Source organism: Oncorhynchus gorbuscha, linkage group LG12 (assembly GCF_021184085.1).
Source record: "Oncorhynchus gorbuscha isolate QuinsamMale2020 ecotype Even-year linkage group LG12, OgorEven_v1.0, whole genome shotgun sequence".
Classification (NCBI taxonomy): domain Eukaryota; kingdom Metazoa; phylum Chordata; class Actinopteri; order Salmoniformes; family Salmonidae; genus Oncorhynchus; species Oncorhynchus gorbuscha.
Genome location: NC_060184.1, coordinates 54,710,662 through 54,737,750, shown reverse-complemented (window position 1 = coordinate 54,737,750; position 27,089 = coordinate 54,710,662). Strand labels below are relative to the sequence as shown.

Here is a 27,089-nt window from a genome sequence, read left to right as displayed (position 1 = left end):
GGGGGAGATCGAGTGAGGTGGCAAGCAAGGGGTTAAATCTACTTGGCTGTCAGCCCTTCCAATCACCTCCCTGAAGAAGACATCCGATCCAGTTGTGAACAGATGCATCTTGTTTTCCACCAGGGTTATCTTGGTCACGCAGTCCATTTTGTGCTATACTTTGAAAGCTAAACCCAAGCCAAAGAATTCATATTTACAGAATGAGGGCAATTTGAGAGTGAATGACAGACGAAGAGAATGAGCTTTATATTTCAGCTGTTTGCTTGGAGGGGTTAACGGAAAGCAGAGTAATTCCATGTGCTGCCGAGCTGTATCTTGACGGCATAGCGTTGTCATGGTGAATTGTCCCTGGGAGCAGTGTGAGTGTATTGTTGGGAGTGTGTGTGTGCAGTTTTATTTCTCTCACGTCAGAGTGCTTGAAGCAGCCCAACACCCTATTCCCTGACAAAGTGCACTACTTTGGACTAGGGCCAGGTTCAAAGTAGTGCACTATGTATGGAATACAGTGCCATTTGGGATGTTACCGAAGACTGTTGTAATGAGAAAGCCGACTTGATTCGTTGTTTTATCTAAGTGGTGGTTACAGAGGGACTGAATTATCTTGGCTGTGCTGTTGGGATCCGCTGGTGTGGAATCAATTATGGACATGCCTGCATGGTCCGAGTGCCAAATGGCACCCTATTCCCTATATAGTACATTATTTATTTTTATTAATGCACTACGTCAAGAATAGGATACCATCTGGGCAAGAATGGGGGATAATTCCCTTTGCATGTAATGCTTGGCATTTTTGTTCCCAATAACAATCAAATAATGAGGTTACACTTGGTCAAAGAATGCCTGGTCTTTTCTTTCAGTAGGTCATTGTTCCTTTCAAACAGGGTGCTAATAGTTTAGGTAATGTCAACCTGCAAGGCATGCACTCAGACACGCACAATCACACTAACATTTATTTACCCTTTGAGTAATCCGTTTTAAATGGGAAACGGGATGGCTTTCAGCTCAGTGATACTTGTGCTTTAATTACAGCATCAAAATGTGATAATGTAACAAGATGAAATGCAGTATAAACCATCGTAAAAATCCCAAAACATTGCGCTCTCACTCTCTTACACACACACAGCCACCCAGTTGAAACATCCATAGGCCTACACAAACCCTGCATGGCATGAGTTACATTATTCAAAACGTCTCGTTCTTAAAATATGCCAATTTTTGCTCACACACAAACACACACAGGACCATAACATTCACCCAACAGAACACAAAGAGCCACATAATCCACATATAATGACCTGGGCTTTATTGTCTTATATTATCGTAGAGTTCTGTCACTTTTTTATTTTCATTATTCTTTTCAGCCTCCAGGTGGGACAAGAAAACCTCAAGGATAAATCCTGCCATTGGACTGGGCATTCAGATTCTGACGACACAGACAAAAAGTACTACTAGGAGTAGCACTGTTTTTGTGCCTTACTCTTCACAGAAGAGAGCACGTTTTTTCCCCCCAAGGGAAGGCACCCGACACTTGTGGTTTTTGGCCTTGCAGCCGTCTGGAGTTTGAAACGGTGAGATAAGAGAAAATTAGCCTTTCTCCATAGCTACCCCCCATTAGCATTTTTTTTTTCTTGACAGAAATTGGAATGATGATACATACAGCAATTGTAACTGCCATTCACCTCCCTTATCACCTATGCATAAACAAGTAACAAAATAATGAAGTCTGTCAATACGAAGAAGCTTACAATCATTTTTTTAACCACAAAAACAGGAGAAAAATACAAAAATAACTCAATTCTGTTTTACAAAAATGTGTGTGGGGTTAAAATAATTAAAGGGGGGGGGGGCATTGCATGAAAACAAGGGACCAAAATTATACAAAAGCAGCATTAATATTGATTAAAAAAAAACAGAAAACAAAATCGATAAGTGCTTTGAATCAGAAGCATGAGGGAGATGCTTCTAGGAAGAGACTTAATCCCTAGTTTGTTACTTGTGTCGGGATAACGTAAATGGAAGATCCCAGGAAGAGCTTTAACCCCGCTAAGTGAAGTGAACCAAAGCTGACCATGTCCTCCACTTCTGGCTTCTCTCCCCACAGAGTCTATCTGTATATCACCATTGAATTCCACATGATCCAAAGAAAAGCGCAGGGACCCAAATGGGGGGGAAACCTGCATTGTGTTTACAATATACAAAATACCCAGGAGTCCGTAGCTACCTAACATTTACTACAGCACAGGAACCAATGAAGGTACAGTGCAAAAACAAAAGGGAAAAAAAGGAAACTGTAAACACAGCACAATAAATAGATAAAACAGCAGGCTCTGCACCATGCATGTGATGAAACGTCTCTTCTGAAATGTCTCTTTCGTTTATACAACTCTCACATCTCACACTCACAAGTTTATCGCTTTTTTATTTTTATTCCCAAGTGCAAAACATCACAAATAAAACAAGTTTCTGTATTCAAGTAACATATATACAAGGGGGGGTATTACAAATATTTAGTTACTGTACAGATACTAATTTGCCATATTCATAATTTACACAATGTCAATTTTTACTCTTATTAACAGTAACGAATACAAAAACATTTAAAAAGCATGAGAGATGAGAATTGCAACCCATGTAATCCCCACAGTTGCCATGGAAACGTGTCTGTCTGTACTCTGTATGTAGTCCGTTGTGTGTATGTGTGTGGAGTCCCGCCGACCACCCGCCTACCGTCCCTTTTGCATTCCCAATGCTACGATGCACAGCACCTAAAGAGTGGATTCAGAGAGTAGCAGCAGACTCTCAGCAGAGGACTGGTTGGCCAGCAGAGGTTGGTTAGCGTTGGGCCTGGCTGGACTGTCATGGTAGCTAGCACCACCACCACCACTCTGCTACGTCACCTCCATGGCCACTGTGTTGTCCGCTATACTGTTCAGAGCTGGTTTGTCTTGATCGTGATTATCCCTGGAAGAATACAAGACAAACACCATGTCAAAAACTGCTTCCATTAGACCCCTTATTAACTTTAACTCTGCATGTTGATAACATTTGTTTAACCTCGAGACTAGGGGGCAGTATTTTCATTTTTGGAAAAATAATGTTCCCAAAGTAAACGGGCTATTTCTCAGGACAAGATAGAATATGCATATAATTGACAGCTTAGGATAGAAAACACTAAAGTTTCCAAAACTGTAAAAATATTGTCTGAGTATAATAGAACTGATACTGCAGGCGAAAGCCTGAGAAAACTCCAATCAGGAAGTGACTCCTCTGCGTTCCTATGCCTCCCTATTGAGCGTTGAAAGGTATATCAACCAGATTCCTTTTTCTATGGCTTCCCTAATGTGTCTAGAGTCACAAGACATAGTTTCAGGCTTTTATTTTGAAAAATGAGCGTGAACGACAACATTGTGTCAGTGGTCAGCTGGTGGCTCTCAGAGTGATTTGTGCGTAATAGACAAAGGCGGCCATTGCTCCTCTCGCTCCTACTAAGAAGCCAATTGTCCCGGTTGATATATTATCAAATAGATATTTGAAAAACGCCTTGAGGATTGATAATAAAAAACATTTGCCATGTTTGTCGATATTATGGATCGAATTTGGAATATTTTTCGGTGTTGTCGTGACCGCAATTTCCGGTGGATTTCTCAACAAAATGTAAAGAACAAACGGAGGTATTTCGGCTATAAAAATAATCTTTATGGAAAAAAATGAACATTTGCTGTGTAACTGGGAGTCTCGTGAGTGAAAACACCCGAAGCGCAAAGGTAAACGATTGGTTAAGGTAAACGAGTGGTTAAGGGCGCTGTACTGCAGCGCCAGCTGTGCCATCAGAGACTCTGGGTTCGCGCCCAGGCTCTGTCGTAACCGGCCGCGACCGGGAGGTCCGTGGGGTGACGCACAATTGGCCTAGCGTCGTCCGGATTAGGGAGGGCTTGGTCGGTAGGGATGTCCTTGTCTCATCGCGCACCAGCGACTCCTGTGGCGGGCCGGGCGCAGTGCGCGCTAACCAAGGCTGCCAGGTACACGGTGTTTCCTCCGGCACATTGGTGTGGCTGGCTTCCGGGTTGGATGTCCGCTATGTTAAGAAGCAGTGCGGCTTGGGTTGTGTATCGGAGGACGCATGACTTTCAACCTTCGTCTCTCCCGAGCCCGTACGGGAGTTGTAAAGATGAGACAAGATAGTAGCTACTACAACAATTGGATACCACGAAATTGGGGAGAAAAGGGGTAAAAAAAAAGAAAAAAAGGTAACAATTTAATTTGATTGCTTTTCGTGACCAAGCTGCCTGCTGCTAGCTGGACATAATGCTATGCTAGGCTATCGATAAACTTACACAAATGCTTGTCTTGCTTTGGCTGTAAAGCATAATTTCAAAATCTGAGATGACAGGGTGATTAACAAACGGCTATGCTGCGTTTCACTATATTTCACGAATATTAATATTTTCGAGCAAGATTTTTTGTCCGTTGCGTTATGCTAATTAGTGTAGTTGATGACAATTCTCCCGGATCCGGGAGGGGTAGTTTCAAGATTAAGGAATGGCTTAACCAATTAATTAAAACAAATAACAGATTCATCACAACCCCTAACCTTATAATTTGTGAATAGCCTTGGTCTGTGTCAGAGTATGTTTTTATAATAGCATTCAGTTAAAGTCAGGGCATGCCTTAAACAGTATGTTATTCAAAGTGAATTTGTTAGAATATGTTAAATCATCTCACCTGGATCCTATGTCCATGGTAGAAGCCCCGGTGACCTTGTTGGGCATCTGACAGTTGGTGTTGGCAGCCATCTTTAAGGCAGAGGAGGGCAAGGCTCCCAGAGCCCTGGGTATGTGGCTGTGGCGCGTGGTGGTTCCGCCCAGACTGGGGAGGACAGGGGAGGAGGGTACGCTCATACGGACGTTGTTCCCTATCAGGACCTGAGTGGTGGTGGGGGTGGAGTTGGCAGCGTTGCTACCCAAGTGGAGGGGATTCCCATGGGTGTTAGCTGGGGAGCTGAGGGAGGCGGTAACAGGGGATGTAGTGGTGGAGGGCTTGAGGAAAGTGGGGGCTGATGGAGGAGGAGTGGGAGTCTGGTTGGTGTTGGGGTGGTGGGTGTGGGTGGTGCTAGCGAGGTGTAAGCTTTTGTACACTCCTGAGGGAGGGAGACATTAATACATTAGACTAATACCATACATGTCATTCATCAGTAAAATACTGTGAGGAGATGGGTAAAGAAAATACTTTGATAAGACTAGAGCACTTCCTCAACTCTACAGTCCTGTCTCTATTCAATTGTATTAATTTGCAAATCTGGTCTGCGTCCTACAATGGTACTCTATCCATAAATAGTGCACTACTTTTAACCAGGGCCCAAAGAGCTCAGATCCCATTGGCGCTGCTGCTCACCTGAGCCTGGAAAGACTCCGTTGACGCCAGTTCCCAGAACCCCCTCCTCCTTGCCCTTGAAGGCCATCAGCTGGTCCGTGGTCACCAGGGCAGAGGCAGCAAACTGGGCGCTGGCCGAGTCTAACGTCTTAGATATTATACACTGGAGGAAGGACAGATGGAGACAGCCCGAGTGATGTGATTGTACAACCACTGAGCATATTAAACATGGAAGAGTCAGTGAAATCAGTCATTCCCCTGGTTATTTTTCCAGACAGGATGAAAAGCTCCCTCAAAGGAACACAAAGGCATTCTATTCTGGCTTCGAGGGCTTTCCCCGACTAAAAACAAATCTTGGACGATCGATAGTGGTCTTTTCTTTCGACCAATCGATTGGTCTGAATTTTAGAAACGTGTATTTTTAAAAAATATATAAAAGATACCCTATGTGTTCTAATAAAATCAACTACATGTACCGAGCGTGTCTTATGCTTTAACTTCTTGGTGACGGGGCAGTATTTTCACATCCAGATGAAATGCATGCCCAAATTCAACTGCCTGCTACTCATCCCCAGAAGAGAAGATATGCATAGTATTAGTAGATTTGGATAGAAAACACTCGGAAGTTTCTAAAACTGTTTGAATCATGTCTGTGAGTATAACAGAACTTATTTAGCAGGCGAAACCCCGAAGACAAACCATTCAGATTTTTTTTTTAAGTCACTCTTCAATGTTTTTCATTGGGAATCCAGATTTCTAAGGGACCTTCTTGCAGTTCCTACCGCTTCCACTGGATGTCAACTGTCTTTAGAAATTGGTTGAGGTTTTTCCTTTGTGTAATGAAGTAGCCCTGTTCAGAAGGAGGGTCACTTAAAGTGTACTGTTAGATAGAGGCGTTTTCCTCCTGTATTGAACACAGATCATCCGGTCTTCAATTTGATTGATTATTTATGTTAAAAAATACCTAAAGTTTTATTACAAAAGTAGTTTGAAATGTTTTGGCAAAGTTCACAGGTAACTTTAGAGATTTTTTGTAGTCACGTTGCGCAAGTTCGAACCGGTGTTTTTCTGGATCAAATGTGCCAAATAAATGGACATTTTGGATATAATTCTGAACGGTTAGTCCTCGGGATTTTGCCTGCTACATAAGTTCTGTTATAGTCACAGACATGAGTCAAACAGTTCTAGAAAGTTGGAAGTTGAATTTGGGCACGCTATTTATCCAAAAGTGAAAATGCTGCCCCCTATACCTTAAGAACACTGTTTGATTAAATAATTAAGACAAATTATTCAAGAGAGCCAGAGATCAAGATGGTCTAACCAGAAAAACAAAAAAACCTGTTCTTGACCCTGCTCCAACTCCGCTGTTACGCTCCTGAAGTTGCCAGTAGCCGGCTAAACCAGGGATCGGCAAACCTTTTCCATTTGGGAGGTCCAATTTCTCTTACAATTTCTACAGACTCGGCGTGCCAGTTCTGATTTTCATATGCACATTTCCGTAGAACAGTTTAATTTAATCTATATACTAGTCTGTATCTCAATCATTGTCATGGGGTTAATCAAAACTATATCTAAAAGAAAATTACTCAAATCTAAAAGTAACTTCTATTGCCAACGATGTAAAAATAGCACACAAAGCCAACAGAAAAACATTGCAGCCTGCAGGTAGAAAATATACAGATTATAATAAAGCATCCTATAAATCATATTGGCTACGCATGGCCTGTCTGCAAAAAACTTGAAACATCTTATCAACGATCAACTGTGTCTGGTCCGAAGCTCAGGTTTACAAGCTTGCAACATGATCTGGGCCCTCAGAGCCTCCACCGCCAGTGTGCTCGGGACAGACACAGCTGTTCGCAACTTGTGCAAAGGATAAGAAGTAAATCAGGTGTTATGACATTTCCACTGGATCAGAGCATAACATCTTTCCATTTCATGGCGAGTAGTTATCAAAAGGGAGACCAGGAAATATTTTTTCCAATACATTGGAGAAACTATTGTCACATGTTATATTTACGTCATTCAGCAGACGCTCTTATCCAGAGTGACTTATAGGAGCAATAAGGACACACAGGTTTTTCACCTAGTCGGCCCAGGGATTCGAAGCAGCAGCCTTCGGTTAACGGCACAATGCTCTTAACTGTTAGGCTACCTGCCATCCTTGTCAATGTACTCTAAAAACAGACTTTGTTTACTTGCATATATGGCTAGGGGACATGGCAATATATATCGTGTGGCAATAGACATTTTTTCTATCGTTTTCATATTCTGCTCTATCGTTTATTTCGTTGCGTTGCAAATCACTCTACGGCAATATCTTTCATAAATTGGACGTAGCTTTGCGTTCTTCCAAATTTGCAACACAAACAAACACGGAGGAGAGAATGCGAGACAGAGCACGGAGACCGTACCTAAAAGAGGGGCTACTTCAGACGCATGGACGTGGTTTGGGTATGAAAATTTTGACACGGACCAGAAATCCATCCTCCGCAAAATATGCCACAGGCACACCACAAACCTCTTTTACCACCTACGCAAGAATCATGTGAAACAGCCTACAGATGAGATCCCAAAAAGTACAGCGGAATGCTCAAAACAAACCCCCAACTCAGACGTTGCAAGAGGCTTTTGCCCGTGGCAGATGGCAAAGAACCACGAAGATGGAAGGAGATAACAGCTGCCGTTACAACTTACACCTGCAAAGACATGGCCCCAATTTACAAGGTTGAGAAACCGGAGTTTCATGAGTTGGTGCTAACACCCGACCCAAGGTACCAAATACCTTTAATTTGATGAGTATAATTAAAAATGTAATAAGAAATAGGCCTTGACATGTGGACATTTTATATAAACTATTTATTCATTGAATTTACAGAAAATGTGTTTATCGTAATATGTATCGTTATCGGGATATGAAATGACCTACAGCCGTGGCCAAAATTTGACAGTAAATTTAAGATACTACCGGTGATATACAGTACGTAATGGGGAAATTATAGATTAACAATCAAAGGGCAAACCATTCACAGAATGAAGTTATGAAACAATGAATGTACACGAAATGGCGGGAGCGCGCATTCTGGAGAGAGATGCACCTTGTGCAGCTTAGCTACACCCCCCTTCTCGGACCGTGGCATCCCCACAGCTTCCTCAATGGATTAGTCAGGTGGATCAGACAGGTGTCTTGTGAACCATGGAAAAAATATATATATAGTACCAGTCAAAAGTTTGGACACACCTACTCATTCCAGGATTTTTCTTTCTTTTTAAAACTATTTTCTACATTGTAGAATAATAGTGAAGACAAAACTATGAAATAACACATGGAATCGTGTAGTAACCAAACAAAGTCTTAAAACACAAAACATTTTATATTTGAGATTTTTCAAAGTAGCTGCCCTTTGGCTTGATGACAGCTTTGCAAACTCTTGGTATTCTTCACAGCTTCATGAGGTAGTCACCTGGAAAGCATTTCAATGAACACGCGTTCCTTGTTAAAAGATAATTTGTGGAATTTCTGTCCTCCTTAATGCATGTGAGCCAATCAGTTGTGTTGTGAAAAGGTAGGGGTGGTACACTAAGAAATGAAGGTCAGTCAATCCGGAAAATTTCAAGAACTTTGAAAGTTTCTCCAAATGCAGTCGCAAAAACCAAGCGCAATGATGAAACTGGCTCTCATGAGGACTGCCACAGGAAAGGAAGTCCCAGAGTTAGCAGACATCTCATCATCAACTGTTCAGAGGAGACTGTGTGAATCAGGACTTCGTGGTCAAATTGCTGCAAAGAAACCACTACTAAAGGACACCAATAATAAGAAGACTTGCTTGGTCCAAAAAACACGACCAATGGACAATAGACCGGTGGAAATCTGTCCTTGGGTCTGATTTAAACCAAATTTGAGATTTTCAGTTCTAACCGCTGTGTCTTTGTGAGATGCAGAGTATGTGAATGGATGATCTTTGCATGTATAGTTCCCACCGTGAAGCATGGAGGAAGTGGTGTGATGGTGCTTTGCTGGTGACACCGTCTGTGATTTATTTATAATTCAAGGCACACTTAACCAGCATGGCTACCACAGCATTCTACAGCGATACGGCATCCCATCTGGTTTGCGCTTAGTGGAACTCTCATTTTTTCCCCAACAGGACAATGACCCAAAACACCTCCAGGCTGTGTAAGGGCTATTTGACCAAAGAGCGTGATGGGGTCCTGCATGAGATGATCTGGCCACCACAATCACCCAAATTCAACTCAATTGAGATGGTTTGTTATGAGTTGGACCGCAGAGTAAAGGAAAAGAAGCCAACAAGTGCTCAGCATATGTGGGTGGGAACTCCAAGACTTTTGGAAAAGCATTCCAGATGAAGCTGGTTGAGAGAAAGTCAAGGGTGCGCAAAGCTGTCATCAAGGGAAAGGGTGTCTATTTGAAGAATCTCAAATATAAAATATATTGTGATTTGTTTAACACTTTTTTAAACTACATTATTCCATGTGTTAAAACTTTTGACTGATGCTCAACTAAGAAATGTAATGAAACAAGGAAACCTACACAAATACACACAAAGCCGTTTTGGAAAAGATGTGGTTATAGTAGGTGAGTGGCTGGTTTAGCAGAGCAGAGCTACTGACCTGTGTGTTGGGTGGTGGTGCTGTGGATGTAGTAGTAGAGGATGGGTCTGTGTTGGCCTGCTGCTGTGCCTGTTGCTGCTGTGCCTGTTGCTGCTGTTGGATCTGCTCAAGCTGCTGTTTCTGCATCAGGGCCAGCTGCTCCTGGTGCTGTTGGTACTGCTCTGCTGTGAATGCTACAGAGACAGGATAACAATGTTATACACACACACGGGTTATACACAAACTGGTCACAGGAGAATGAATGAAGAGCTCTCAGATCACATGTACCACCTCCTGTCATCAACCAACAAAGTACAATACATCAAAGTAGAATACCTGTTAGGTAACTGTATAAAATGCAATTGTATTTGTTGTCCGTAGCTTATGCCTGACCATACCCCCACATCCACCAGGGCGCACTCTGTTCACAGTGTTGACATCAGCAAACCGCTCGCCCACACGACACCATACACGTGGTCTGCGGTTGTGAGGCTGGTTGGACGTACTACCAAATTCTCTCAAATGATGTTGGCGGTGACTTACGGTAGAGAAATGAACATTCAATTATCTGGCAACAGCTCTGGTGGTCATTCCTGCAGTCAGCATGCCAATTGCATGCTCCCTCAAAACTTAAGACAGCTGCAGCATTGTGTTGTGTGACAAAACTGCACATTTTAGAGTGGCCTTTTATTGTCCCCATTATATGTTGTACCTGTGTAGTGATCATGATGTTTAATCAGCTTCTTGAAATGCCACCCATCAGGTGGATGGATTATCTTGGCAAATAAGAAATTCTTACTAACAGGGATGTAAACACATTTTTGCACAACATTTGAGATAAGCTTTTTGTGCGTATGGAACATTTCTCGTATCTTTTCTTTCAACTCACGGAACATAGGACCAATACTTTACATTTTGTTAAGTGTATATTGGTAGGTGCGACCGAATGTCATTTTTGGTGAGTTTGGACATTTAAAAAATAAATTGGTAGACATCATGCAAATTAACAGTACTGGCTCCGGAGCAGCATTGAACCACTGGAGTCGCTAGGGCAACAGGCCTGACTGCTCTGAGAAGATGGAGGAGCAGCAGACAGGCTGAAACCCGAGAGGGAAAAAAACAAGGAAATCAAAAGAGAAGTGGAAGCTGTACAGAACTCAAAACAAAGGGCTTTGACTTCACCATGGCAGAAAGACAACAATATGATGTCCTGTCACCTTAATAACTGGCAAATTAAACTTAAGTGTCGCGTTTACGCAGAATTCTACTTTTCTCTGGTACTTTTATTGGTGAAGCCAGCCTACTTTTCTCCGGTAGAATGCAATAAAAACATAAGGAAATGTAGCTGGTTACATTCTTTCTATGACAAACAGAAAGATTATAGCCATGCATAGTTGTTCCCCAAAATACCTTCGTTTTTAATTGTAAGCTCATTTAGCCTTTAATTGTAAGCTTATTTAGCTTCCAGTCACATAGCGTTGCACTTCTCTTGTCATCTGATGAAAATGAAGCTATTTTCTGACAAAGCTGTTTCACTAATGTATTTTCTGGTAAGGAAAACTATAGTTGAATGCCCCTGATCACTCTATTGAAGCCAAAATGTAAATAAATAAAGTATACTTTCAATACACGGCCCTGTCAATACACAGCTGGACTCACCTGCTCCTCCTGCTGGGAAACTACGGTAAGCTTCATAATGCAAAATAATGTGACCGGTGAAATGAAGAACGCAAACTACTTCATCTTCTTACATATTGCACAAGTTGACTGCAGGTATTTACTTAACCTGTTAATCCTACCCCCTACTTTTTCGAACATTCTGTTAAAAATTGCGCAACATATCAGCGCCCTGCTACTGCCAGGAATATAGTATATGCATATGATTAGTATGTGTGGATAGAAAACACTCAGACGTTTATAAAACTGGTTAAATCATGGCTGTGACTATAACAGAACGTGCGTTTCATCGAAAAGTGCAGGAAAATCTGATCACTGAAAATGGGAAAATATATCCATGCGCCACTTCAACCAATTGTTAAGCGTGAACCACATTAAATGGGGCCGAGGTTGCAATACCTACAGCTTCCACACGATGTCAATAGTCTTGTAATTTGCCTACCATTTGTTTCTTGGTCAAACAGACACAAGGCAGCGCAGTTCTTCCGGTCTCCGACCGGATATTTTGGTTGAGATTTACCCGGACATTATTTCCAGACGTACAGCTATGGAATATACATCGCCTCGTGATCAATTTGATCGCTTATTAACGTTTACTAATACCTAAAGTTGCATTACAAAAAGTATTTCGAAGTGTTTTGTGAAAGTTTATAGTCGACTTTAATTTTAAAAAATGACGTTACGTTATAAAACTCAATTTTTTTTCGTTGATCACACAGTCTTCATAGATCGACATCTAGGCTATATATAGACCGATTTAATCGAAAAAAAGACCCAATAGTGATGTCTATGGGACATCTAGGAGTGCCAACAAAGAAGATGGTCAAAGGTAATGAATGTTTTATATTTTATTTGTGTGTTTTGTGTAGCGCCGACTATGCTAATTATTTTGTTTACGTCCCCTGCGGGTCTTTTGGGGTGTTACATGCTATCAGATAATAGCTTCTCATGCTTTCGCCGAAAAGCATTTTAAAAATCTGACTTGTTGCCTGGATTCACAACGAGTGTAGCTTTAATTCAGTACCCTGCATGTGTATTTTAATGAACGTTTCAGTTTTAACGAGTGCTATAAGCATTTAGCGTAGCACATTTGCATTTCCAGGTGACTAGATGGGACGCCTGCGTGTCAGGTAGGAGCAAGATGTTAAGTAACAACAAATATGAAAATGTACAGAAACTTAAAATAAATAGTTTCAATGGTATTGAAAAACCATCCCGTGGCTATTTCCAAATAGCCTCATGGTAGACTCGGTATTTTTAATCAACTGAAGCAAGCCAACAAATTTTATTCTGGAAATTCCCCTTTTTATTGTGGAAATTCCCCTTAGCTACCTTAGAAGTGTTTACTTTGCAGGCTGACTAGCATCTATTGAGTTGCAATGTCCCATACATTGGATGGTCAAACCAACTGGAAGCATCTCCAAAACAAGCTTTCAAGAAAAATGTTGTTTTTGTTTTGTTCCATCATCTTTGAAATGCAAGAGAAAGGCCAATATATGACTAAGGAATCTAGGCGCAATTTAGATTTTGGCCACTAGACGGCACCAGTGTATGTGCAAAGTTTTAGACTGATCCAATGAACCATTGCATTTCTGTTCAAAATGTATCAAGACTGCCCAAATGTGGTTAATTGGTTTATTAATAGATGTTAAAGTTCATAACTATGCACTCTCAAACAATAGCATGGTATTACTTCACTAATAGCTAATGTAAATTGGACAGTGCAGTTAGACTAACAAGAATTTAAGCTTTCTGCCCATATCAGATATGTCCATGTCGCGGGAAATGTTCTTGTTACTTACAACCTCATGCGATTTACATTAGCTTATGTTAGCTCAACCGTCCCGTGGGGGAACACATCCTGTATGTAGATGTTTTAAAAAGTAAATCAACTTCATATGTCCTTATTCGTGAGTGTCGGTGTACATTTTTCTGGGGCATGACGAAAACATTAATAAACATTAATAGCTAAAAAGTTAACTAGAGCGTACAAGATACTGTATGTTTTGAATAGGCTACCCTACTTACCAGTATGTTCTCTATCATATTTTATAGTCTAGGCCTACCTGCTGATGCAATGTCCGACTGGCTCTCTCTCTCTCTATGAGCAACGGCCCATTCGTCTGGCACAGATGCAGGTGAGGTGCGTGCAATAACTCAATGGCTAAAGTGTCATTCTTATCCTAGCTGACAGGTTGATTTTGTTATTTTATAAGATATATATATATATAAATAAAAACTGTGCCTAAATAAATTCCATTAACAGAAATTATTAATTTCATTTCCATAACTTTTCAGATTTGATCATTTTCTAAAACTTTTCCAGGCCTGGAAACACCATTTAAAAATTCCAGGATTTCCATGATAGAAAGATCCCTGAGAGTTTAGGTGATATGCAGATCTTATATTTCTCCACCAGTCATAGTAAAGCAAAGAAAAGGCTGCACAGTGCACACGCTAGGCAATTTGCCACTCCCATGCCCATCTTTCATTTCCTGCATATACACAACTGTAAATGGCTCCAAGGCTGACTTTGTACACCTGTAGCTTGTCTTCTAGATAGAACATTCAATATCTTCACGAAGCTGGTAACTGTTTGAGTCACTAGCATGGCTGATAGACATAAAATAGCTAGCTTTCTACGACGTCAATTTTGTTCGGTGATAGGCCTACTGTTGTAATCAAATAATCAGACCCAGTATAACCCTAGATCTAAGTCCTAAATATCCTAATTCAACCCTTAGCGTGGCTGACAAAATGCATCACAATACCTAGCCCTCTATGACATTAGCCAGGAATATAAACTTGTCAGACTCACTCCTGTGATAACGTTTTTTTCCCAGTTAACTCCGTAGATCAGATCATTAGTGCCTTATGTAACTGGTCTTACAGGATACGCAGCTGCCAGTCTGTCTCAAACAAACTCATTCATTTCACTTCGCACGCCAAGACCGCATCCCAAATAGTGCTCTGTTCACTATAAAGTGCACATTAGTCTTAATCGAAGACTAACCATGTCTCTGGTGCGAGAGACTGCCAAAGCAAGTTGACAAAGCAATGACAAATCTGCTAAAGAGCAATTTCATAGTAAAATCAACCGGAGTATGAAAAAACTAAAATGGCTTATTTCCTAATTAAACTACTTTCATATTTGCCTTGAATGTGTGCCTTTTGAAGTAAAGACTACATTTGGCCTATATATATTTGCCAAATTGAATGTTATTGTTGTTACAAATAGAATACAAAGTTTCAAAATAAGCATTTGTCAACCAGATATGATAGCTTTCGGCAATGGCTCACAGAACTTGTTTTAGTACTGTGTTTCTCACCAAATAATAAGGTTAATGAAACCATATCAAACAAATATTTGTCCATTGAGTGCTAGTATAGAATTCTAGTGAAGCTAGAAAGCTGATTTGGACAGGGAGTGTCACATCCGTAAAGTTTTTGAGGAAAGGTTGTTACTGTGGATGCGTTTCAAGTATGATTGTATGCTAAATTTTCTGTGCAAAGCAAACTTTCGTCTAGGGCTTAGGTGATGTATAAATGGGTTTCCTTTCTGTCAGTACTCGTTCTAAGCGTAACGGATGTGACCGGTACGGACGCATAACATGATCAATGACTCACTAGTCAGCAGCACTGCATAACGCGATCATAATAGAATGTTCATGCCCTTCCTACAGCTTCAGAAGTGTGTTTATGTTAGTAAACAAGCTAGCGGGCAATCTGTGTGTGTGTGTGTGTGTGTGTGTGTGTGTGTGTGTGTGTGTGTGTGTGTGTGTGTGTGTGTGTGTGTGTGTGATCTATTTCGGGTGTACTCTCGTTCTCTTATGTACTGCAATCATGCGTTCTGCTAACTGGACCATTGCCTTAGATCACATTGCATAATATTCATTGCATTAAATTCATAAACAAAGTCTTAAAAATCCATAAGAAACTTTCACTGGTCATGCTGAGTTTGTTTACTTCCTTGAGTAACTACGGGTACCCCCCAGTGACAATATTTGTCTGCATCTGTGTAGTCTGCAGCTGTCAAGTCTCAGGTGATTTACAACCTGACAAGAAATGTGCGAAAGTGCAAACCCTGTGCCACTGGTAGATAATTCAATGAAACATATTTGTTTTACCATTTCGCATTAAAATGAAGTTCACAGGAAAGACATCTAACATAATGACATATATCAAGATATAGTTGAGATGATAAGGGACGAGTGAGCACAGCTATCTCAAATGAACAAGAGAATGAAATGAGTATCAATCCCTGAGTCTAGGGTTAGACGTATACACGGAGTCTACAAAACATTAACGGCTCTTTCCATGACATGCACTGACCAGGTGAAAGCCATGATTCCTTATTGATGATGTCACTTGCTAAATCCACTTCAAATCCGTGTAGATGAGGGGAATGAGACAGGTTAAAGAAAGATTTTTAAGCCCTGAGACAATTGACGTGGATTGTGTGCCATTCAGAGGGTAAATGGGCAAGACAAAAAATACAATTGCCTTTGAATGGGGCATGGTAGTATGTGCCAGACGCACCGGTTTGTGTCAAGAACTGCAACGCTACTGGGACACACGCCCAACAGTTTCCCGTGTGTATCATGAATGATCCACCCCTCAAAAGACATCCAGCCAACTTGACAACTGAAGCATTGAAGTCAATATGGGCCAGTATTCCTGTGGAATGCTTTTGACACCTTGTAGAGTCCATATGGGTGGGAGAGAAACTCTGCAGTTTGTGGGACTGGTAACAGAAAGACTGACTCCGATGCTGTTCAAGAGTAATTACCACGCAGGATGTGTGTACATCTTCCCAGCCAAGGAGGACAAGGCTTGGGTGGCTGCAGGTCAAGTTGTCCAGTCCATGTCCTTTTGTGGACAACAGGGGGAGGTGGTAACATTTCATAAAGCCTGATTTTGAGCCTGATGTGCTGGCAGATTAACTTCTCTGGGATAGGGGGCAGCATTTGGAATTTTGGATGAAAAGCATGCCCAAATTCAACTGCCTGCTACTCATCCCCAGAATATATGGTTTGAAAACACTGAAGTTTCTAAAAAACTGTTTGAATCATGTCTGTGAGTATAACATAACTTATTTAGCAGGCGAAACCCTGAGGACAAACCATTCAGACTTTTTTTTGAGGTCACTCTTTTCAATGGATTTTCATTGGGAATCCAGATTTCTAAGGGACTTGCTTGCAGTTCCTACCGCTTCCACTGGATGTCACCAGTCTTTAAAAATTGGTTGAGGTTATTCCTTTGTGTAATGAAGAAGTACAGCCATCTTGAATGAGGGTCACTTCATGTGTACTCTTTGATAGGGGCGCGTGACCAGAAAGCATGCGTCAGTTTGTTTTCTTCCTGTATTGAACACAGATCATCTGGTCTTCAATTTTATTGATTAATTACATAAAAAAACACCCAAAGTTCAATTAAAAAAGTAGTTTGAAATGTTTTGGCAAAGTTTACAGGTAACATTAGAGATATTTTGTAGTCACGTTGCGCAAGTTGGAACCAGTGTTTTTCTGGATCGAATGTGACAAATAAATGGACATTTTGGATAAATATGGACAGAATTAATCGAACAAAAAGACCATTTGTGATGTTTATGGGACATATTGGAGTACCAACAGAAGACGCTCGTCAACCCCGCCTGCAGGGTTGAAATATGTTATTTTGTTTATGGAGGTGCTATCGTCAGATAATAGCATCGTTTGCTTTCGCCGAAAAGCCCTTTTGAAATCTGACATGTTGGCTGGATTCACAACACGTGTATCTTTAATTTGATATTTTACATGTGATTTAATGAAAGTTTGATTTTATAGGAATTTATTTGAATTTGGCGCTCTGCATTCTCTCTGGCTTTTGGCCAAGTGGGACGCTATCGTTCCACATATCCCAGAGAGGTTAAAGGGTGTGAGATTAATAAAGCATGAGGTCATATTTTTTTATTTTATTTAGTTTTTGTATGTTTATTCTGTTACTCAGTAGGTGATTGATAATAAACAAATATTTTAAATAAAACAGTCATTAACGATCTAAAATGAAATGACAAACATTGTAAATTTGAAATGCAGTGCAGTGTCATCATTTGCGATTTGTCTTTTGGGACCCTGTCACATCCATAACACAGAATGTCACATCCATAACATTTACCTCTAGTGTTATGAATTGTTGAGGTATGTAGCACTCTAATTCGGAATGAAAACTGAGTCCTTCAAATAAAGAAATGAAATGCAATGCATTTATGGTTGGTTAAGTTGGGACCCACAAGTGCACTTAGAGCCTATGCAATAATTATTCAAGATACTGGTGATTTCTTGGTTATTTGAGGTACACTGCATTGTCAGATGACAAAAGTATGATGAATTTTAGTAAAGAAAACTTTAATATATAAACAATTAACAATTATCCACAACGTCACATCATAACGGTCAACTGTCCTCTCTGAAGTGTGTATGCGTGCACACACACACACACACACACACACACACACACACACACACACTTTCATCATTGGTTTTTGTGTAGTCAAACCTTACTTTCAAAGCGGCTATTAATATTTTACCATAAGATTGAGATCCAGACTTTTGCTGATGAATCCATTGTCCCTAAAATGCCTGTCCATTTCCATCACATCCATAACGGAAGTTGTTGTTGCGTCACTGTGTTATTACATAGAATTGTCTCGACACTTCCCATTTAGGGTTCTACAAATATACACATTAACATTTTAATTTATGCTTGATAAGGAAATTCTGAGAGACATTCTGCTTCTCATTTTGTGTGCAAATGTCATATCCATAACACTACAATTGCCCTAAACATAAGGTTACGGTGATGCACAAGGCTGTGCTGAACCCCTGTAACGGCCCATGTTTGAGTTCACAGACAGAGGTTAACCTCAAAGCCCAAATCAAGATATTCTCAATCCACATCCTACACTTAGCCAGCCGCTGTGGTTTGGGTAAATACATCTTTTCAGATTCCAGGTGTGGTTTGAGAATCATGTAACCTTTTATTGGGCCACTCTACACTGGGTCAAACCTTTGACTGAGCCCATAAAAATACCTCCTTCAGAAAGATAGCTTATCAGGAGAAAAACTGGGCCTAGCTATGAACTAGCTCCTATGGTTATCCTTTCGATCTAAGCAAAACAGGTGTGATAGGCTACTCGTATACAATATACACTTAGTGACATCAAAAGTTGACTAAGTGAACATAAACATACACACCAGTGCCGACAGAAGCACGTGCACAGCAAAATATGCCTCCCCAAAATTACAATGCAGTTCAACATGTGGCCTAGCAAACCGCAAGCTCCACAGTGGTGGTGAATTAAGAAAATCAGAAATCGTATCAGATTCCCAAATGGGCACATTTACATGCCTACATTTACTTGCAGGCCAGGTAGCCTAGGCCTATTACTATGTGTAATCAGGTGAGTGTCCTTACTCAAGATTGAAAGGAGAGCTCCAAACAAATGAATTAATAAATTGACAACTTGTAAATGGAATGAAATAAACCAAAACTTCCACAAGTGTAGCCTAGGTTGTGTGCTCTGCAAACAAATTGTCCACTCCATCAATGACAACAGTAAGTCTGCAATTAAAAAATAATAAATTGAATGCATTAACAGAAATGATCATAACCAAACAAACATGGTAGATTAGAAATTATGGTAAATGTACTACTGGTGATACCGGTGTGCCATCCTTGCGGCCTCCGCAATTGATTAGTCCACTGAGACAAGAGTCTCGTGTGTCATGCATTAAAAAAAATATATATTTGCCATCAATTGACAAAAAATATCTGTTGACCAACAACTAAACAATCGACCAGGCCACTAAATGGCGTCAACCCTACACATCAAGGTTAGCTTTCTGACATCAAACATAATTCTAAAACGTAAAAATTCCGATAAAGTATAGAGCTCACCAGCTTGTAGTCCCAAAATCGTAAATTAGTTAGCATTTTCTACTTCTGGTTTGTTCGCTATGCGAAAAGTGTATGGGGGTTTTGGGATCAACACTGCAAATAATTTAGGAAATCTGTTCTTTCCCACACAAAAAAAGACATGATCCTGTCAATGTATGAAATAATTATAATAATAATAATAATAATGATGATTATTATTATTATTATAAAATCTATTTTTGGGCTTAGTTGTGGTAAATTTGCAGTCTACAAATTATTATAATTATGCTCCGGTCCCCGACCGTCCGCTCCATCAAAAATAAATTGGCACGTGTTCATATAAGGAAAATCAGTAAATGAACCAGGCCCTAATTTATGGACTTCACATGACTGGGAATAGAGATATGCATCTGTTGGTCACAGTTACCTTAAAAAAAGGTAGGGGCTTGGATCAGAAAACCAGTCAGTATATGATGTGACCACCAATTTGCCTCATGCAGCACGACATATCTCCTTCGTATAGAGTTGATCTGGCTGTTAGTTGTGGCCTGTGGAATGTTGTCCCACTGACTGGAACTGGAACATTCTGTCGTACACGTCAATCCAGAGTAGAGGACGACCGATTAATCGGAATGGCCGATTAGGGCCAATTTCAAGTTTTCATAACAATCGGAAATGGGTATTTTCGGACGCTGATTTAAATAGGCAAGTCAGTTAAGAACACAGTCTTATTTTCAATGATGGCCTGGGAACGGTGGGTTAACTGCCTTGTTCAGGGGCAGAACGACCTTGGTCAGCTCAGGGATTCAATCTTGCAAACTTACAGTTAACTAGTCCAACGCTCTAACCACCTGCCTCACGAGGAGCCTGCCTGTTACGCGAATGCAGTACGAAGCCGAGGTAAGTTGCTAGCTAGCATTAAACCTATCTTATAAAAAAATAAATCAATCATAATCACTAGTTATAACTACACATGGTTGATGATATTACTAGTTTATCTAGCATGTTCTGCATTGCATATAATCGATGCGGTGCGCATTCGCGAAAAAGGACTGTCGTTGCTCCAACATGTACCTAACCATAAACATCAATGCCTTTTTAAAATCAATACACAGGAGTATTTATTTTTTAAACCTGCAAATGTAGCTAAAAGAAAGGTTATCAGGCAATATTAACCAGGTGAAATTGTGTCACTTCTCCTGAAGCTCATTGCACGCAGTCAGGGTATATGCAACAGTTTGGGCCGCCTGGCTCATTACGAACTAATTTGCCAGAATTTTACGTAATTATGACAACATTGAAGGTTGTGCAATGTAACAGCAATATTTAGACCTATGGATGCCATCCGCTAGATAAAATACAGAACGGTTCAATATTTCACTGAAAGAATAAACGTTTTGTTTTCAAAATTACAGTTTCCGGATTCGACCAGATTAATGACCTACGGCTCTTATTTCTGTGTGTTATAATTAAGTCTATGATTTGATATTTGATAGTGCAGTCTGACTGAGCGATCGTAGGCACCAGCAGGCTCGTAAGCATTCATTCAAAAAGCACATTTGTGCGTTTTCGCCAGCAGCTCTTCGCTGTGCTTCAAGCATTGCACTGTTTATGACATCAAGCCTATCAACTCCCGAGATTAGGCTGGTGGAACAGATGTGAAATGGCTAGCTAGTTAGCGGGGTGCGCACTAATAGTGTTTCAAACGTCACTCGCTCTGAGACTTGGAGTAGATGTTCCCCTCTGCATGGGTAACGCTGCTTCGAGGGTGGCTGTTGTCGATGTGTTCCTGATTCGAGCCCAGGTAGCGGCGACGAGAGGGATGGAAGCTATACTGTTACACTGGCAATACTAAAGTGCCTATAAGATCATCCAATAGTCAAACGTATAGAGAGAAATCGTCCATATAATTTGTAAATGTGGATAGAAACTTCAGAGTGTTTTCTAAAACATTTTGAATGATGAGTATAACAGAACTCATATGGCAGGCAAAACCTGAGACAAAATCCAAACAGGAAGTGGGAAATCTGAAGTTTGTAGTTTATCAGCTCAGCCCCCATTAAAGATACAGTGGGATATTAGTTATGTTTCACTTCCCAAGGCTTCCAATAGATATCAACAGTATTTAGAACCTGTTTTGGGGATTCTACTCTAAAGGAGGGGCTCATAAGAGTTCTTTGAGTGAGTGGTCTGGCAGAGTGCCACAGCCTCGGTCTGGCGCGCTCACGTGAAAGGTAGCTACGTTCCACTTCATTTGTACAGACAAAGGAACGTTAATTAAGTGTTATGTTAAAAACATCCTAAAGATTGATTCCATAATTGGTTTGGCATGTTTCTACGGGCTGTAATGGAACTTTATGAACTTTTTGTTCGACGCGACCTGAACGCGCTTTTGGATTTGTTTACCAAACGCCCTAACAAAAGAAGATATTTGGATATCACTGATGGACATTATCGAACAAATCAAACATTTATGGTGGAACTGGGATTCCTGGTAGTGCATTCTGATGAAGATAACCAAAGGTAAGTGAATATTTAAAATGCTATTTCTGAGTAATGTTGACTACCCAATATGGCAGGTATCTTTTTGGCTGCTTTGTTGTCTAAAGGCTGTACTCAGATTATTGCATGGTTTGCTTTCTCACGTAAAGTTTTTTTGAAATCTGACACAGCATTTGTATTAATTAACCTGTCTAGGAACCCCGTTCCGCTAGCAGATCCCCCCGCAACAGCCAGTGAAAGTGAAGGGCGCCAAATTCAAAACAACAAAAATCTCAATTACAATTCCTCAAGCATACAAGTATTTCACAACATTTTAAAGATAAAATTCTCATTAATATAGCCAGTGTCTGATTTCAAAAAGGATTTACAGCGAAAGCACCACAAATGATTATGTTAGGTCACCACCAAGCCACAGAAAAACACAGCCATTTTTCCAGCCAAAGAGGAGTCACAAAAAGCAGAAAGAGAAAATTAATCACTAACCTTTGATGATCTTCATCAGATGACTTCATGTTACACAATAAATGTATGTTTTGTTTGATAAAGTTCATATTTATTTAAAAATAAATGTTTACATTGGCACGTTACGTTCAGTAGTTCTAAAACATGCGGTGATTGTGCAGAGAGCCACATCAATTTACAGAAATACTCATAATAAACATTGATAAAGTTACAACTATTATACATGGAACTTTAGATAAACCAAATTGAACATGTTTCATTATTTATTTGAGGCTAAATTGATTTTATTGATGTATTAAGTTAAAATAAGTGTTCATTCAGTATTGTTGTAATTGTCATTATTACAAAAAAATAATAATAAAAATAACATTAAAAAAAACGTCAGATTAAAATCGGTATAAGCCTTTTTTGGTCCTCCAATAAATGGGATTGGTGTCGGTCAACCTCTAATCCAGAGCATCCCAAACATGCTTAATAAGTGATCCGTCTGGTGATTATGCAGACCATGGAAGATCTGGGACATTTTCAGCTTACAGGAATTGTGTACAGATCCTTAAGACATGGAGCCGTGCATTATCATGCTGAAACATGAAGTGATGGCTGCGGATGAATGGCACAACAATGGGCCCCAGGATCTTGTCATGTTCTCTCTGTGCATTCAAATTGCCATCAATAAAATGCAATTGTGCTCGTTGTCCGTAGTTTATGCCGGCACATTGCATATTCCCAAAATCACCAAGGGGCACGCTGTTCACAACCTTGACATCAGTAAACCGCTTGCCAACACAAAGCCATACACGCTGCCAGGTACAGTTGAAACAGGGATTCATCCATGAAGAGCACACTTCACCAGCGTGTCAGTGGCCATCAAAGGTGAGCATTTGCCCACTGAAGTCAGTTATAACGCCAAACTGCAGTCAGGTTAAAGACCCCGGTGAGGACAACGAGCACGCAGATGAGCTTCCCTGAGACGGTTTCTGACAGTGTGCAGAAATTCTTTGGTTGTGCAACCACCTAGTTTCATCAGGTGTCCATTTGGCTGGTTTCAGACAATCCCGCAGGTGAAAAAGCCGGACGCGGTGGTCCAAGTTACACACAGTCTGCTGTTGTGAAGCCGGTTGGACCTAATGCCAAATTATCTAAAGCGATGTTGGAAGCCGCACATGGAAGAGAAACGAACATGACATTTTCTGGCAAACGGTCTGGTGGACATTCTTGCAGTCAGCATGCCAATTGCACGCTTCTTCAAAACCGTTGACATCTGTGGCATTGTGTTGTATCACAAAACTGCACATTTTAGAGTGGCCTTTTATTGTCAACAGCACAAAGTGAACCTGTAAAATGATGATGCTGTTTAATCAGCTTCTTGATATGCCACACCTCAGGTGGATGGATTATTTTATTTCAGCTCATGAAACATGGTACCAACATTTTACATGCTGCGTTTATATTTTTGATCAGTGTAGTTGCCAATATCAGTCAGTTAACAAGACCGTCGTGAATTATGAAGACTTTAAATGATTGTTCAAAATAAATAAATGCTTAAAAATGCACAAAATGTGATGTTATCTGTTGATGATTTCATAGAACAAAACATATAACATGCAAATGTCATTGGATGTGGCGTGCGCGAGCGTTGCAAAATAGATTTACATATTACATGTTATTCAATAATTTCACCTACACCGCTCACACATGTGAACAAGAGCTAAAATAGAACTTTGATCTATTTGAAATGCTCCACAAGTTCCTTCCTTATTGGATATCAGGATGCGTGAAAGACAAACGAGAGAATAATAAAAGATACCTAAAAACAAACTAAGTTAACATTTTTATCTGTGGATTAATGGTCAGAGAAAAGAAACACAATTTTGTAGGACGCTGGGTCAAAATTCTACAAAGACCCATCTAAAATGACAATATGCATGTCATGTAAAATAACAACCCCAACGTTCATCTCCCAGGACAACAGCTAGCTAGCTAAATGTCCATGAATGTGCCCTGTGTTTTAACCTGCCACAAAATCTATATAATTGATTCACAGTTGAGTTTGGTATTTTAACCTGTGTGTCATGATCGCGTCTTGAGGGATAGACAAAAATCAACATGAGCCGGTGTAGTCAGCATGTAAGATCTCCTAAGCCTGTGTTTAACACGGACCTTATTTTCAGTGTTGATCCAAAAACCGCAGTACTTTCCCCCCCATAGTCTTTGGCCAACGATGCCATGGCGGAGTTAGCCTTCGCTATTGCCTACAAAATGACACCATTACTCTCCATATTGCAGTCTTCAGACACCATAGCATGAAGGATAGGCCTATCAAGACTAAACTCGAACAAGCCAAGACTCTAGCTTGAGATACCTATATGACCAGAGCAGTAAGCCTGAGTGTTTAGCATGCAGCAGACTCATCTCTACAGCCATTGGCCCTCTTCTGAATCTAATTATACGACACCATTTCTAATCAACTCCCCGAGCCGGGAGAACAGGAATTAATGTACTCTTATAAGGAAGCAGTGTATGAATGCAGAATGTTCATTTAGTTTACAGCCAGAAAAGGCGTCGCTTTCTGAAGGAAAAAAATACACCATTAAATACCTAATCAGGATCAGATACAGAATAGCTGAACAGTGAGCCTTTAAAAATGCACATTTATCTCTCCTTCGCACCCTCCCTCTTGCAGGCACATGCAGACACATACACTAAACAATGGTAGCTCACAATTTCATGCATGGAGACATTTTCCAATTACACCCCTCCCCACACACACACACACACACACACACACACACACACACACACACACACACACACACACACACACACACACAAAGCCTGCTCAATTCTCTCATTCTGATTCACACTAAACCTTTATAGCTCTGCCAGAAAAACAAAAAACGGTCTTTTCAAGAAATAATGCTCCTGTGACTAGGTCAAAACAAACGCCTCCTCTCCTCTCCCTGCCAAACACTTATATATTTATCAGATTTCTAAAAGAGAATACTTGTCCTCAAGAGCATCAACATAGTGCCCTAAAGCAAGGGAGTGGAATACTACATCCCAAATGATGCCCTATTCCCTTTATAGTGCACAGGTTTTTTTAATATATTTTTTTACGAGAGCCCTATGGGCCCCATTTCCACAAAGCATCTCAGAGTAGAAGTGCTGATCTAGGATCAGGTCCCCCCTTTGAACTATTATTTAAAAGTCAAAACTTATCCTAGGGACAGCACTCCTACTCGTAGATTCTTTGAGGATATGGCCCAGGTCAAAACTTAAGTAGTGCATTATATAGGGAATAAGGTGCTATGTGGAACACAGATATTCCTCCGCCACTGGGCTGGGGTACATTACATTCAGGACTCTGAGGCACAGCAAACTCTTAACAAACCAGTACTCAGAAACAGCACATACTATGCCTATATCTGCATTGTATAGCGCCCGTAAAGCGAAGTGGTAAGTGACAGAAACAAACACCCTTTAGTACTCTCAAGCAGGACTTGGCAGGTTGCCCACAATACCTGAATTCTAGCGTAAACCACAAAGCAGGAGGAGCACAACTCACCAGTAATGGGTGTAGCGCCTGGGCTAGTGCGGGGTAGGGCGTTAGCTCCACTCCCCAAGAGCCTGCTCTGTCCCAAGGACGTACTCCGCGTAAATCCTCTAAATCCTCTGTAGCGTGAGATGTCACCACCCAGGGGGTGATGGGATAGCGTCCGCGGCCTAAAGTGCCTCCAGCGGCCCGACTTAATGTTCAACAGAATCTCACTGAGGTCCACAGATGACGGAGAGGAAGAAGATGGGTGGTGGTTGTTGGGAGCATTGGTTCGGTCCGAGGTATTGGTGTCTGAGGTACTGGCAGGCGCTGCGCTGCGGAGAGGAGAGCTTGTGGGAGGAGATGAGGCTTGAAGTGGTTCGGTCTCTGGGTCCGAGTCCAGGCTGTGGAAAATATTGTCCAGATCTGTGTGCGCTCTGTCCAGCAAAACTCTGAAACAGAATCAGAGAGACTCGTTACAATCACAGCAACGATAACACTCAACTGAGTCCCATATGGCACCCTATTCCCTATATAGTGCACTGCTTTTGACCAGGGCCCATAAGGCTCTGGTCAAAAATATAGCATCCCCGGTCAAAAGTAGAGCATTATATAGGGAACACATGCCTTGATCAAAAGTATAGAGAGAAAACAGGGTTCCATTTGGGACACATCCACAGACTCCTGTTTACACAACATGAGATAATAGGTTGTGGATATATTTAGAGCAGAGGTCTTCATCTACCTTTACCTGAATACCCGAGACCCAATCCGGGACCCACAATTCTAAATGATGTCACAGGTAGGGCTGTGTCGGTCATGAAATTCAGTCAGACGGTGATTTGTCAAGCAAATAACTGTCGGTCCCAAGGTAATTGACCAGTAATTAACAAATTTAGCATCGCCTGGTTTCCACACATGGTCTGCATCAGTGGTTTGTAGGCTGTTGGAACATCTACATTAAAAATAAGTATAATAAATACATGTAATACAGCCTTCACCGTCACAATAAATC

At 40.8% G+C, this 27,089-nt stretch overlaps 1 protein-coding gene across 1 annotated transcript in view; it reads right to left on the bottom strand.

The window, feature by feature from the left end:
* Window positions 1–1,280: 1,280 nt before the first annotated feature.
* LOC123991128 (enhancer of polycomb homolog 1-like) overlaps window positions 1,281–27,089 on the bottom strand; it is a 46,165-nt gene continuing 20,356 nt past the window's right edge. Inside the window, exons 10-14 of the mRNA XM_046292354.1 lie at window positions 26,105–26,526; window positions 10,003–10,175; window positions 5,392–5,533; window positions 4,723–5,137; window positions 1,281–2,961 (exon numbers count right to left, since the gene is read on the bottom strand). Of these exons, the coding sequence (XP_046148310.1) occupies window positions 2,889–2,961; window positions 4,723–5,137; window positions 5,392–5,533; window positions 10,003–10,175; window positions 26,105–26,526 (1,225 nt within the window). The 3' untranslated portion in view covers window positions 1,281–2,888. The remainder of the gene's footprint in view (window positions 2,962–4,722; window positions 5,138–5,391; window positions 5,534–10,002; window positions 10,176–26,104; window positions 26,527–27,089) is intronic.